At 35.0% G+C, this 13,296-nt stretch overlaps 1 protein-coding gene across 1 annotated transcript; it reads right to left on the reverse strand.

The window, feature by feature from the left end:
* Positions 1 to 4,733: 4,733 nt before the first annotated feature.
* On the reverse strand, positions 4,734 to 12,702 carry LOC585098 (ensconsin). Its single transcript, XM_030981752.1, has 8 exons — positions 11,732 to 12,702; positions 10,475 to 10,533; positions 9,590 to 9,673; positions 9,320 to 9,393; positions 8,394 to 8,477; positions 7,536 to 7,600; positions 6,645 to 6,697; positions 4,734 to 5,060 (listed from the first exon to the last, which is right to left on the reverse strand). The coding sequence occupies exons 1-8, from the start codon at positions 12,649 to 12,651 to the stop codon at positions 4,921 to 4,923; spliced, it is 1,479 nt and encodes a 492-aa protein (XP_030837612.1). The 5' UTR covers positions 12,652 to 12,702; the 3' UTR covers positions 4,734 to 4,920.
* Positions 12,703 to 13,296: the final 594 nt, after the last annotated feature.

Raw genomic sequence — 13,296 nt, forward strand, 5'->3', positions numbered from 1 at the left:
GCAAATGAAGTCACAATTAACCTACAGAAAACAAACTATATGATTATGAAATCCAAAGGTAGATCAATAGACAAAAAGGGATCTGTGAGAATATCAAGATCAGATATTAAAGAGGTATCTGTTGCATCATTTGTAGGAATTGAAATTGATTGTCACCTTTCATGGAAAGAACATATTCAGACAATAAACACATGCAGAAGAAAGAAAGTAGGTATTCTGTTTAAACTGAGACATTTTGTTCCCAAGAATATACTTGTGTTATTATATAAGGCTTTTATACAGCCTCACCTCTCTTATGGAGCAGAAGTATGGGGGAGCACTTACAATATATGTATCTGTAAAGCGCTTTGAGAGGGCCTTCGGTCTTGAAAAGTGCTATATAAGAAATAGCTATTATTATTATTATTATTATTACAAAAATAATCTAAATTGTATATATTTAAGTCAAAAAATGGCAATGAGAGCAATTACATTCAGTCCACTTAGAACAGACTCCAAAGCTCTTTTCAAAGTCTAAACATTTTAAATATTTTTCAACTTCATGAACTTCTTGTATCAACATTTATGTACGATTTGGTAAAAGGTTTTTTACCACACTCTTTAGTGGATTATTGTCAGATGATACAGCACAGATATGCAACTAGGAGAAAAGAAAGTGGCCTACTTTATCAACCAAAATGTAAGACAACACAAGGGCAATTTTGTATTTCGTTTGTAGGAACAAAGCTGTGGAATGATCTGCCAGATGAAATTAGATTAAAAACATCAAGGTTATCTTTTCGGAGACATCTTTCCACCTACCTTCTATGTAAATGACGTGGGCTCAATCCCATCCCCCTTCGTTTTTTTCCTTTTCTACATGTATACACTTCCTTGTTAACGATTATAGCAGCCTTAAGCTTTTACAGGATTTGTGCATGTACATACATGTGTATGATTATTTTTTATTAATACATCCTTTTCATTTCTTATGAACACATTGATGATTTTATTTCTTCAAAGATTTGTCTTTTTTCATTATAATGCTTTAACGCTTAAGCTTTTTTATTTTTATTTTTTCATTTTAGTAAAGAAAAAAAGTTACATGATATTGTATTATTTTGTTGTATATATGTACATACAAAATAAGCAAGTTTTACATTCATATGTAAAAACAAATTAACAGAAAAAGATCTTGCCAAAGAATGGAACTAGGCTCGACTAGCACTTGTGCTAACTTCTAGTTCCCAGTAACAACTTCACCTAAACATAGTAATATACATATTTACGAATATATCTTTTGTACATTTAATAGTATGCAGATGTATGTCTAAAAAATATCGTTTTAAAACCATTACTGTTCAATCGACATTACTCTTATGTTATGTATACATGTATCAGTACTATTTTTTGCATTGTATGATTGTTCATATGTACTGTCATTATTGTGATGTGTTGTTGTTAATAAATTCAAATTCAAATTCAAATTCACATTCTGCTATAGTTATGTCACCAGCACCCATGTTCACAAAACCAATTACTAAGCTAGTTGTCAGCTAGTTAAATAGGCTTTAGTACTGGTACATACTGTAGTAAGTTGACAACAGATAGGCTTAGTTAGGTTTTATGAATATGGGTCCTGGTTATAGCTGACCCTTTATCCTGAGAAGCTATACCTTTTCAAAATTAATTCAAGCTACATAAACGATAGTAATTATACTACATGTATGAGAGATATCTAAAAAGAAGTCAATCATTTTCTAAGAAACAAATAGCATATGTGTTTGATTTTTCAGTTCTTTTTAAAGTAATAAAATATTTTTAAAAAAGCAATCATTAGTTTCCTTGGAATACAGATAACAAATAATGCAATTTACATTTTTTTTTTCCAGAATGTTTTGAAGCACTCAGAAATCTACAAAAGGAAATCAGTACTATGCTTGCAATACAAATATCACATGCCGTGAATTATGTTATTTTCAAATTTGTTGAAGTACAAATACATCATCATGTACATCTACATCTCTATGTGTCAACAAGATTCAATACTTTGCTGGGAGTACAAACAACATATCCAGAGACTTACACTGTTGTCGATTCTTTTGAAGTACTGAAATCCATAAAAATAAAAAAATAAAAACAATAGTTTGCTTGAAATACAGATAACGAATGATGTGATTTGCATTATTTTCAGATCTTTTGAAGTACTGAGAAATCTAAACAAAAAATCAGTACGTTGCTTACCGGTAGTTAGAATACAAATAGCACATGCCATGAGTAAAGTTATTTTCAAATCTTTTGAAATACAAATACATGTACATTTTTTTCAGATTTTATGACGTAATGACATTAGAAAAAAAATCAATAGTTTGCTTAGAATACAGACAACGTACGATGTGAATCAGAAACTCTTTTTCAGAATCTTTCAAAGTACTGTATTGAAATATCAACAACAAAAATCAATAAATTGCGTAGAATACAGATAGTTTGGTGCGATTTACAAGATTTTACAAATACTGTACAGGTAAAGAGATTCAATAGTTTTCTAAGAAACTAATGCAGTGATTTACATTGTTTTCAGTTCATTCAAAAGTCCCGAGTACAATTATAATAGGGGCGTTCACACCTCCTGAAAAAAGTGATATTTAAAAATCAATTTTTGCATCGCCATCCAAAAATCTTTTTCTTTTATTGTGTGGACAGAATAATTTCACTAATCTTCACGATTTGTCGAGCAAGAATTCTCTGTGTGTGAATGGTCGCCCCAAAAATCGATCATTGCATCGCGATCCAATTCGCAACGGTCGCAAAAAATTAATTGATCTTTGCATCGCAATCCAAATCGCATTTACTGTTATGTGTGAACGGGCCTATTGTCAGTCAATGACAAACCCAGCCCCTAAAGACCAAGATTTACATATCATGATTATGGTTTTCATAAAGGACAAGAAAGCAACTAAGCATAGACATCAATAACAATAATAATTACACAACAATTATTAAATGGCTTCAAAGGGGCTACAATGACAAGGAGATGCAAGTAGGAAGTGGTTCATAAAATTTGGAGTGGCAAAATACCAGCTGCTTTTCAGTACGTGGACAACATAGACTGAAGACTGAAGAAAAAGTATGAGACACACTCCTCAATTCTTCTTGAAAAGATCACAGATATTTTTTGTGAAACCTTGTTGTTATAAAATGTACTTACTAAACCTCCCATATTTCATATTTATTTAAAATTCATTCAGGCCTACTTGACAGAACCAAGATCCTAATTTGAACTTATCTCTAACTTTGACTAACAATTTTGGAGAGCTGTTAGCATCTTTGAAAATATTTTGTAAAAGTTATTTTAAAGGTAGGCATTACTACTGCATCTAGAAGGGATTAGACCACACAGCGAGCCAACGAGGTCACTGTGACAGGTGGCTATCTCATTAACTCAGCTCTCATTTAACATAAGAAAAAGAGGATCATAGGGGACCAACAGGCACCTATTTGGGAAGTTTTCTATATAGAGGGAGCAAGTAGCTACAAGTAGGACAGTGTGCCTTTAAAAAGCATAAAATGTTGATTTAAATCATTCATATTTTTTATTATCAAAGAGATTTCATGTTCTTGATTTGGAATATATGAAAAGTCTAAAGTACTGAAAATTTTGCTTTTTAATATATTTCATTTTCAGGCTACAAATGGCTCTCCATAATGTTCAAGTCCAAGTAAGAGTTAAGTGCGACTTAGGATTTTTGTGAAACACCCCCAAAGCATGTACATTTGCCACTCTCAACCCAGGTGAAGAAAGTGGTTACCTGGTAGGATTTATTCCATGTATGCACTGTGCAATAGTTGCTGGAGGTAAAGTGCAAAATATTTTCCAAGGCATTTTGTAACTACATGTACATACAGTCAACATCTAAATTATTCATACCCCTTGTAAATTTCAGGTTTTTGTGATTTTCGTAACTCAAGAATGAAAGTGGACTGGTCGAATTAGGGCGATTGTTAAATACTTTTAGATTATCAAGAAACATAAATCGGTAAAATCGCTTTATCACATACTTTAACAATTACAGAACTTGGTAAGGGTATGACTAATTTAGTTGTTAACTAATAATGAATCAAGGCTATCAAGAAAAGTACAGAAAGAAAAAAATCTGAACACCATCTATAATGAGACAAGATTGTCGTTGTCTGAATACACATACACTGTACAGTATGTAATAATAATAATAATAATAATGTAACTTATATCGCGCCAAATCCACTCTGTGGAGTGCTCAAGGCGCGTGTAAACAGGAAAAACGATCAAGACTTGAAAAGGAATGTTTTGATATGAGTTTTGAAAGAATCAGAAGATAAACATTTTTTGATGTCTTCAGGAAGGCCATTCCATAATTTAGGACTAGAGTATGCAAATGATCTTTCCCCCACGTTTTGGTAATTTTGGGGGTCACAAGAAAATTGGAAGTGGATGAGCGTAGAGGTCTTGCAGGAGTGTAGTTTTGGATTAGAGAGATAAGGTATTGAGGAGCAGAGCCGTGAACGCAATGAAAGGTAAGCAACAAAATACAGTCAAACCAGTGTTAAAGGCCACCTCTCTTTAAAGGCAAACTGTCTATAACAGCCATTCCCTCTTGGAAGAAATAGGTGATGTAGGACCTGTCAAGAAAGGCCACCTTCACACAGTGGCCAGTTTTCCTGTTACCCTTGGGTGGCCTTTGTCTTTAATATGAACCCTCTGAAAAATAGTCAGAAGGCCTAGGAAACTGACACAATGGTTTCCTGGGGCTCAGATAACTTTTCAGAAGGACCGGGAGACCGACATTGCCAGTTTCATGGGCTGTAACCATTTTCTTTATCGGGGACATTTCTCACTTTCAAATCGTGAATTCAATCTTCCGTACAAGGTACAAGACGGGCATTCATCATCTTGGGTCATCTTCAATCCATGAGTAGATCGGCAACCTCCGCCACATCGTTATTGTTGTCGTCAAGAAGTTTTTGAAGCTTGGAAGGTTTCTTATCAGGGAACATCTCCCGCAGCTGCTGGAGTTTTGAACTTTGTGAGCCGGATGTTTGACCTAGCGGGACAGATGTAAGTACAAAGAATAACTCTTTATATGCCACACAAATAATCCTCCATGTGCCACATTGTTCATCATTGAATTGAATTGCCATTTATTGTCCCTTTCAGGAAATTCTTTTTCACTGGTTTTACAGTGATTGTACATGTACATATCACAAGAAGAAATACATAATACAATAATAGCAGATGTACAGTACATCGTCACAAACATAATAACATTCTGAACATGATTGTTACCTTGGAAACGGAACAATAAATACATTTGATTGCAATATAATCATAAACTGCATCTATGTTACCATTTCAAGTGAAAATTCGAATATTAAAGGGAAAGTCCACCCCAAAATAAGTTTGTTTCGATAGAGGCAGAATAATAAGAAAATCAGGTGAGTGAAAGTTTGAGCAAATTCTGAATGAAAATAAGAAAGTTTTGAATTATTGAAGTTGTGATCAATCAAATACAAATTGGCAACTCTGTGACTTATTATACGAGCTCTCCTTCATTTGCTTTGTGCATAATATTCCATACAATCATGTTTTCTTCGTTATTGATGACGGAATATATATTTGTTCCTTGCAGGGGGAGTATAGAAACATATTTGCAATTATTATATTTAGGGTGCATGTATGGTTGAAATTTTTCTTGAGGGAAAATGAAAATTTTAGATTTTTTTAGTACTGAGCAAATGGAAGTTGAGCTCGCATGATACGTCATAGAGTTGCCAATTTGTGTTTGATTGATCACAACTTCAAAAATCCTAACTTCCTTATTTTTAATCGGAATTTGCTCAAACTTTCACTGACTTGTTTCTCTCATTTTTCTACTCCTATTAAAACTAACTTAATTTCAGGGTGGACTTCCCCTTTAAGCTTACTGTGTGTTTATCATGGGACAGGTATACTAAAACCTTCAAGATTTTTTAACTGTTTCCAATGAAGAATCAATCTAAAACAGGTGTTAAACGGGTTGTTATTTAACTAGTTAAGACAGAAAGGGGCAAGCTTGCAGAGCCATTGTGGTGCATAAATCAATCCTTCTGTCTATTGGTAATTTGGTGCCTATTGTTTTGTGCCAAATTGCATGTATGGCAAACGAGCAACCGTGAAGAGAGGCAAAGATCGAGAGCAATCGATGTGTTGATATCAAGTTGAAGCATATAATCAGTATAAATTTGGGGTTATAAAAAGATACTAACACTACACCTAGCCCTAACCTTTAACCTAACCTAAAGCCCAGTATTGCAACCCAAACCCTAATATTAATTGAATCTTATGCCTGGGGTAATACTAATGCTGTATTCGCTTTGATCGATTAATGATAAAGCGCTTTATAAAACACTGGTATTATTAATAATAATAATAATAATAATAATAATAATCTAATAGTCCACTCCAAATTTTATTAAACCGAAACGGAAATTCTTTTTGCCCAATTGATCGTGAGCCCGGCAGCCACTGAGCAGCGCCAGATCGACGTTGCTCTATCCCTTATTGGTGAACGCCAAACAAGGTAGCAACAACTCCCATCTTTTAACATCTTATTATTATCATTGTTATTAATATTGTAGTAGTAACTTACTCTGTGGAGGTGTCCTCCCTGCATCAAGCCTTCTTAGGAATTTCTCATTAGTTCTACAAAAAACAAAATGTGATATGAAGAAAATAAGATTGAAAAAATAAAAACAAACCAACAATATGCCCTCCAACTCTAACAAATGAGAAATAGAACTGAATACCTTGTATAGTGTAGCTCCTCCCCCAATTGCTTCAGGAGAAGACATCTTCAGTATTTGTGATTTTGGCTTCTTATTATTTAATCAAAATTATTAATTGAAGAAAAGTGATATATATATATTTTTTTAATACAAATACAAAAAAATTGAATCTTGTAATGTGCTCTTCTCCATCACATGAGAAGATCATAAGAGGGAAACATGAAAACTAAAGATTTATATCATGCATCTGTTCTTCTCTGTACAGTTTGGAGGCACTGAAGTCACAGAATGTAAAGCATTTTCTCTTTTCTCCAAATGAAATATTTGAACTCGGGAATATACATTTCCCCAAAGTCAAATAGTTTTAACAAACGTATCAATCCGTCCAAACTCTACAAAAGCAAACCAATAATATATGTGAATTCTGTTCACATTATTTGTGTGGTTTGGTTTTGAGATTGAGGCACTAGTTCCATAAAGCACAAACATTTGTCACACCATGTAATAACCAACCATCAAAAGTTTCTTTGCTTGGTGTCAGACAATGCGTAAGGTATGAAAAACAAAAACTTGAAGCATCTACAGTCAAACCTGCTTTAGTGACCACCTGTCTACAGAGACCACATTTTTGTTTCCCTTGAAAATGGTTTCTCATTGAAACATGTACTAAAGGAACCTGTCTACAAAGACCAATTTTTGTGTTTTGTTTTCCACAAAGAGGAAGAGGGGGAGAGAGGGGGTGGAGAGCAACTCACGAGGCATGTTCATCTCTTAAGAAGTTAACTTCTCTCGCATTTCTTCTTCTTGCGTTTTCTTCAGCCTGAAAAAAGGAAGAAAAGATTTAATGTCAATCTTCGTAATTTAAAGGTCATGTAAAGTTTTGGTAAGCCCCCCCCCCCCCCCCAAGTCATTTTGTCAGCTTTCTCTGATTAGGAAGACAGTGATAATACAAAACTGCTACAAAGTATTTTTTCCTCAAGTGATTTTAATTATCAAACAAATGAATGAAAAAATGAAAATAATGCAGATACCCATTCAGGGGGGGGGGGGGGGGGGGTTTCACAAAGACTAAGATCGACTTTAACTTTGATTCAACTATGGCAGGCCGTTCATGCCACTGTTTGCTCTCACCATTTACTGACATTGGTCTCTTAAGGGATGTACAAATCATGGTCACAAATCTACAGAATTCAAATTTTTGATAATTCATTATTGAAGGAAAAAATATTATCTGAAGATCATAATGATGAGAGCAACCAGTGGCATGAATGGCCTGCCATAGTTAAGTCCAACTTAAAGTCGATCTTAGTCTTTGTGAGTAGAAGGGTCCTAGCATAGCTGTTATCCAGCATTCCTTACAGATATTTACACTACAATTCACCAGATCTCATGGATCAGAATGCTAAATGATCTCATATTTTTCTTTATACAAGCAATTACAAGAAGAACAACATATATTTAACATGATGTTTCTTTCCAATTTTCTTTTAGCTCGATCCTCAAAACTTTAAATGACCTTTAAAACTATTTACTGAATGTGAACAAATACAAATAAATGATTTTTGCCCAAGGATTTGATAGAAAAACAAACTAGATCAACTGATAATTCTTACCGTTTGTCTAGCTTTAGCTTTCTTTTCTTGAAACTCCTTATCTTCTCTTTCCCTCTTTTCTCTATTCCGTTGTTCTTTCTTCAGCTGTTTGGGGGAAAAAAAAAGAACATTAATAAAACCACATGGTTGGAAGATTTAATTATATATAGCTACGATGCTGACTTGTCTTGACGAAATATACCATATATTTATGAGGCCAAGGAAAATGACCAAATGCGCATGCACAGCTACAGATATTTTGTATAAAAATTAGGCTCAGGCCCCGGGTTTATATGGTTAAATTTGTAGACTTTGACATTTATTTATTTGTCAGAAATTGGTGGCTAGTTTTTTTGGTAATACAGTGGCCTCTACAGCCCCCCCCTTATCTCCCAACTGATAAAGGTCGAGCGACGCCCAGTGCCCTGGACCAAAGACTTTACCTACCGGTAACTAAACCTGATTTTGCAACAACTAACCAGAAGACCTACAAGTATCTTTAATGAATTATTCATAATAGTCTGTCTTTCAGAAACATGAATTTTCTCTCCTGTCAATGAAAGTGTGCTATGCTGTGTATTAAAGAAGAATATTAAAGTTGCTTCGCCCACTGCCACTACATATATAGTACTCTCTCCTCACAATTTTATTAAGTGGAGGTAGAGGAGCACTCCCTTTACCCTCGTTCAGGTATCATATCTAAATCTATCGACAAGGAAAAAAAGACTGACCCCAACTGAAGGGAGGGGGTAATGGTAGCCTGGCCAGACTTGGTGGCTTCAGCAGATGCACAAACGATGTGTATATTTAGGGTGATAGATGAATCTCTTGAGAGTAATTGTTTATTACTCTCTAATTGAAATGTAATCTTGTTACTAACACTCAAAATTACAGCGATAACATCAGATATAAACCAAGACCATGGAATATAAATCAAATTTTCTTACGATCTGTTCATATTTCTTGTTTCGATGCTGCTTGTCTAGATCCAGCCTAGCCTCCTCTTCAGACTTACTTCCACCTGGTTAAAAAAAAAGGAAAAATAAAAAGAAGGAGATTAACACTTTTAAAATGTGAATACGATGCTACTGTTGCTACATGTACATAGAAGGGTATTGCATACATTTTTCTCTTCATGCAATTTATTTTTAAAAAGGTGAAATTACAGATTAAACTCTACAGGATGTACTTGTGGATGATGTGAAATGTAGGCCTACCTGCACAACGAGCTTCTCCGCGTATAGTAGTTGGTTTCTTGGAAGCCCTATAATCTTCAAGAGCCTTCATCTCTTGTGAAGATTCTGGTTTAAAAAAAAACATTAAAAAAAAACAGATATTAAACCATTAGTCTAGGATTTCTCCCAAAGTGTATTTAATATGAAAACAAGAAAACAAATCCAAATGACGATTTTCACACATTAGCACTCTTGAGAATAAATCATACTCCTCCCTTTCATTCCATAGCTAGGAATTTTAACATTATGAAATTTCATCACCCCTACCCCCAGTCCCCACCCCCTGCCCTAGTCACAACACAAGACAATTTTACTACCTCCCATTTAAAATTGTAAACGTTTTTCAAATATCAAAAGTATTATTTAGTGATGTAGCTATGGAGGGGGGGGGGGGAGGGGAGGGGGGGGGGGGGGGGGCACATGCTCCCCAATTGCATGAAGAAAGAAAAAAGGTCAGAGCGAGGGGAAAGATGAAGGAAAAAGAATGTGAGATAAAATAAGAAGATAGTTTAATCAAAAATGCTCTTCAAAAGTTCAAAGATTAAATTATTACTATGTGAATGCACCTCTTACAAGAGATTTTGATAAAGAGAAATCATGATTTGATTTTGTATTGAGTATTAAACCTGTAAATAGTATTTTTGGATAAATTTTTATTCCCTTTTATAGAATATAGCCAGTATCGCCAATATCAATAACTTTTTGTTTCAAAATCACAATCCTTAATTTCTTTCTTGAGCATTCTTCCCCTCTCTACCACCCCACCCCCCCCCCCCCTCTCTCTCTCTCTTTTTCACATCCTCTTATACAGATATCTCTACTCAACTTGAAAAGTTGAAAACAATATTTGAATCTATAGAGACTTACTATTTAACAGCTGTTGCCTCTTAGAAGCATTTGGTTGAATCACTCTAAAAGCTCCAGGGCTATAAATGAAAAACAAGTTGTAGATAATACTTTATGAATGAATTTAAAATGACTTTTCCATGAGGAGAAGAAAAGAAGGAATCAAATGTTGTTCCTTAGGAAACAAAGATTTAAAAACATATAAATAGAAAAACAACAAGACTAAAACCAACATTACAATGGCTTCCTCCCTTTTTATCAATTCTGGACAGATTGGTAACAAATAAGCTCTGAAGAACAGGTTTCTTAAAATCACTATTGTCTTTCTTAGTTACATTAGGCCAAATAAAATAAAAAAAAACATGTTTAGCGACCTGTTTTTTTTTAAAATAGGAAGGAGGAGGCCCTTTTTTTTTTTTCTTTCAAAATGGCCGCTTGGTACATTTTCCCTGACAGTCGGGCTATTTTTCAAGATGGCCGCCGACATTTAAAAAAAAAAAATCAGAAATAGACCTATTTTAGCAGTGTTTTCATGTAGGAGGCGGCCCCCAAAAAGGAAGCGGGCAGGGATGCTAAACATGTATATTTTTTGTAATGGCCTTACATATCTGATACTGGCTTAGTATTTTGATATTCTTCAAGAGCCCAGCAAAACAGGTTAACCTGTTACATACCGAGCCCATAATACCTCGGGAGAAACCTATGCTAGGAAATGCCCTTCGGGGCCAAACAGCTTAAGCATGACACAACAGATATAAAATGTTTTATGAACTTCAAAGAATTGATACTTTTTTCTGAATATCGTATATTCAGAATCATTGATTTTTATATTAAATAGATCTAGTTTATCAAAATTCACATTTTTTTGTGATTTAATTGAAAAAAATTACTCAATATATTAAAATGTATTCACACAAAAACATATTCCTACAAATTTACTGTCAATATAACTTGGATGCTTGGTGTGAGGAAATAAGATTTTTAGGGAGGAAATTGGAAGTGTATACATGTATATCAATATAAATGAAACAATTAGATCTAGTGGATAGTGAGACAATGACGTCACAGACTCATGAGTGAGTTGCCAATTTGTATTGTGATTTTCAAAGTTTTTCATGTCATAAAAAATTCATAACTTTCTTATTAGTTATCCAATGTTTTTGCTCAATCTGTTTTGATTGGTTTGTCTGATTGTTCTGCTTCTATCAAAAGTAAGTTATTTTTGGAGTGGACTTGCCCTTTAAGCATATTGCTACAGATACATGTACTATCCCTAACCTTTCCCCCTGTGGCTGCTGCTGCGGCTGTTGTGGGCTTCCCTGCGATGGTCCAGGTTCTCCCTGTCGTTGCCGAGTATCTTCTCCCTCTTCATCTGGAGGTCTTTGTCCAACTTGACGAGGGTTGGCCGAGTACAAGCTACTGCTGGTGTATCTGTTGTTGTTGTTGTATGCCATGCCGCCTCTTGGTGAACCTCTGCCTCTGGAACCTCTTCCCCTACCTGGCGATCGTTGACTTGAAGTTGAAGAAGTTTTATTGCTATTTAATGTCTGGTCTATCAATTTATTTGAAGTTCTGTTCACATTGGGTGTTTTCTTCTTCGTCTGGCTTCCTCTAGTTGAGAGATCTGCAGTTGGTGCAGATGTGTGATTTGAATTTGAGTTTGAGGCACTAGTTCTGCTATGAAGATGCTCTGAATTTCCAGATTTGACAGGTCTATTTGGAGAGATTGGTTGGTTTCTGACACCAACTCCTATTCTAACAGCAGACAGTTTCGAGTCAGAAATAATATGCCCTCCTAATTTTCTGCCGGAACCTGAATCATGTGAATGATGAGGTAGATTTATTGCTGCATTGTTTTTGCTATTGGCTGGTTTTAAATTCACACTACTCTGATGTTTACTTTGTTGATTCTTTAAATCTGAAAGCGTGACAATGGTGGAAGTTTGTTGAGCGCCGATTGATGTACCTGCTGCTCGCTGTGGTCTAGATTTTGCTCCAACCCTACGATTACTACCGGGCTGTACTCCCGTCAAGTTGCGCTTACCTCCTGGTCGAGCAGTTCCTGATCCTGGTGATTTTGTTGGCGATAATGTTGAATTTTTAGCTCGATTTGACTCTTCTTTCTCTTGATCTTGTCCCCGATTTCCTAGTTGTGTGTGAGTTCGGGACTTCTCACCCACCGTATACGAGAAACTCATGACCGAAAATATAAAATTATCTAAAAATAGACATTGGTTTTCCCCAGCTAACTAGCTGTGACGACATTGTTTATGTTTACTATGGTATCTGTCAAGAGAGAAAAACAAGAGAGAAAAATAAAAACGTTCACATTTCTTGCATCGGTATCAGTTGATTTGAGGGTAATATAAACCGTTTTGCTAGTTCTATTTCCGGTTTTTTATTTTAATTAAGAAAGGATAGAGAAGAGACAGGTCGCGACTATTTGCTCATTTACTGTACATTCCATACCAGAGTATTTTACAAGCTGTTTTACTAGGGGTTCAAAACCATTCGTTAAAAAAAAATTAAGGTCATTCCTGTACGGTACTGTGAATGTTAGGATTAATTAAGACGAGTTTCCATTTTCCATTCTTATAAGTGCCCTTTTTAATCTATAGTAAGTGCCCCTTTCCAGGTACGAAAAGTGCCCCTTTTCACTTATGACAAGTGCCCCCTTCACACTAAAACCGTGAGGCTATTTCTATAGCCCTGTATATTCATGGAGTACATTTCAGAAATTCTTGAATTACTAATTGCCGGCCGTGATGAATAATCTTGTTTGGGACACCTTTAAAGATAGACTACTGTGTCCCTTTGAACATCAAATTCTATAAAACATTGTA

The sequence above is a fragment of the Strongylocentrotus purpuratus genome, unplaced genomic scaffold (assembly GCF_000002235.5).
Source record: "Strongylocentrotus purpuratus isolate Spur 01 unplaced genomic scaffold, Spur_5.0 spur5_scaffold_12, whole genome shotgun sequence".
In the NCBI taxonomy this organism is placed as follows: domain Eukaryota; kingdom Metazoa; phylum Echinodermata; class Echinoidea; order Camarodonta; family Strongylocentrotidae; genus Strongylocentrotus; species Strongylocentrotus purpuratus.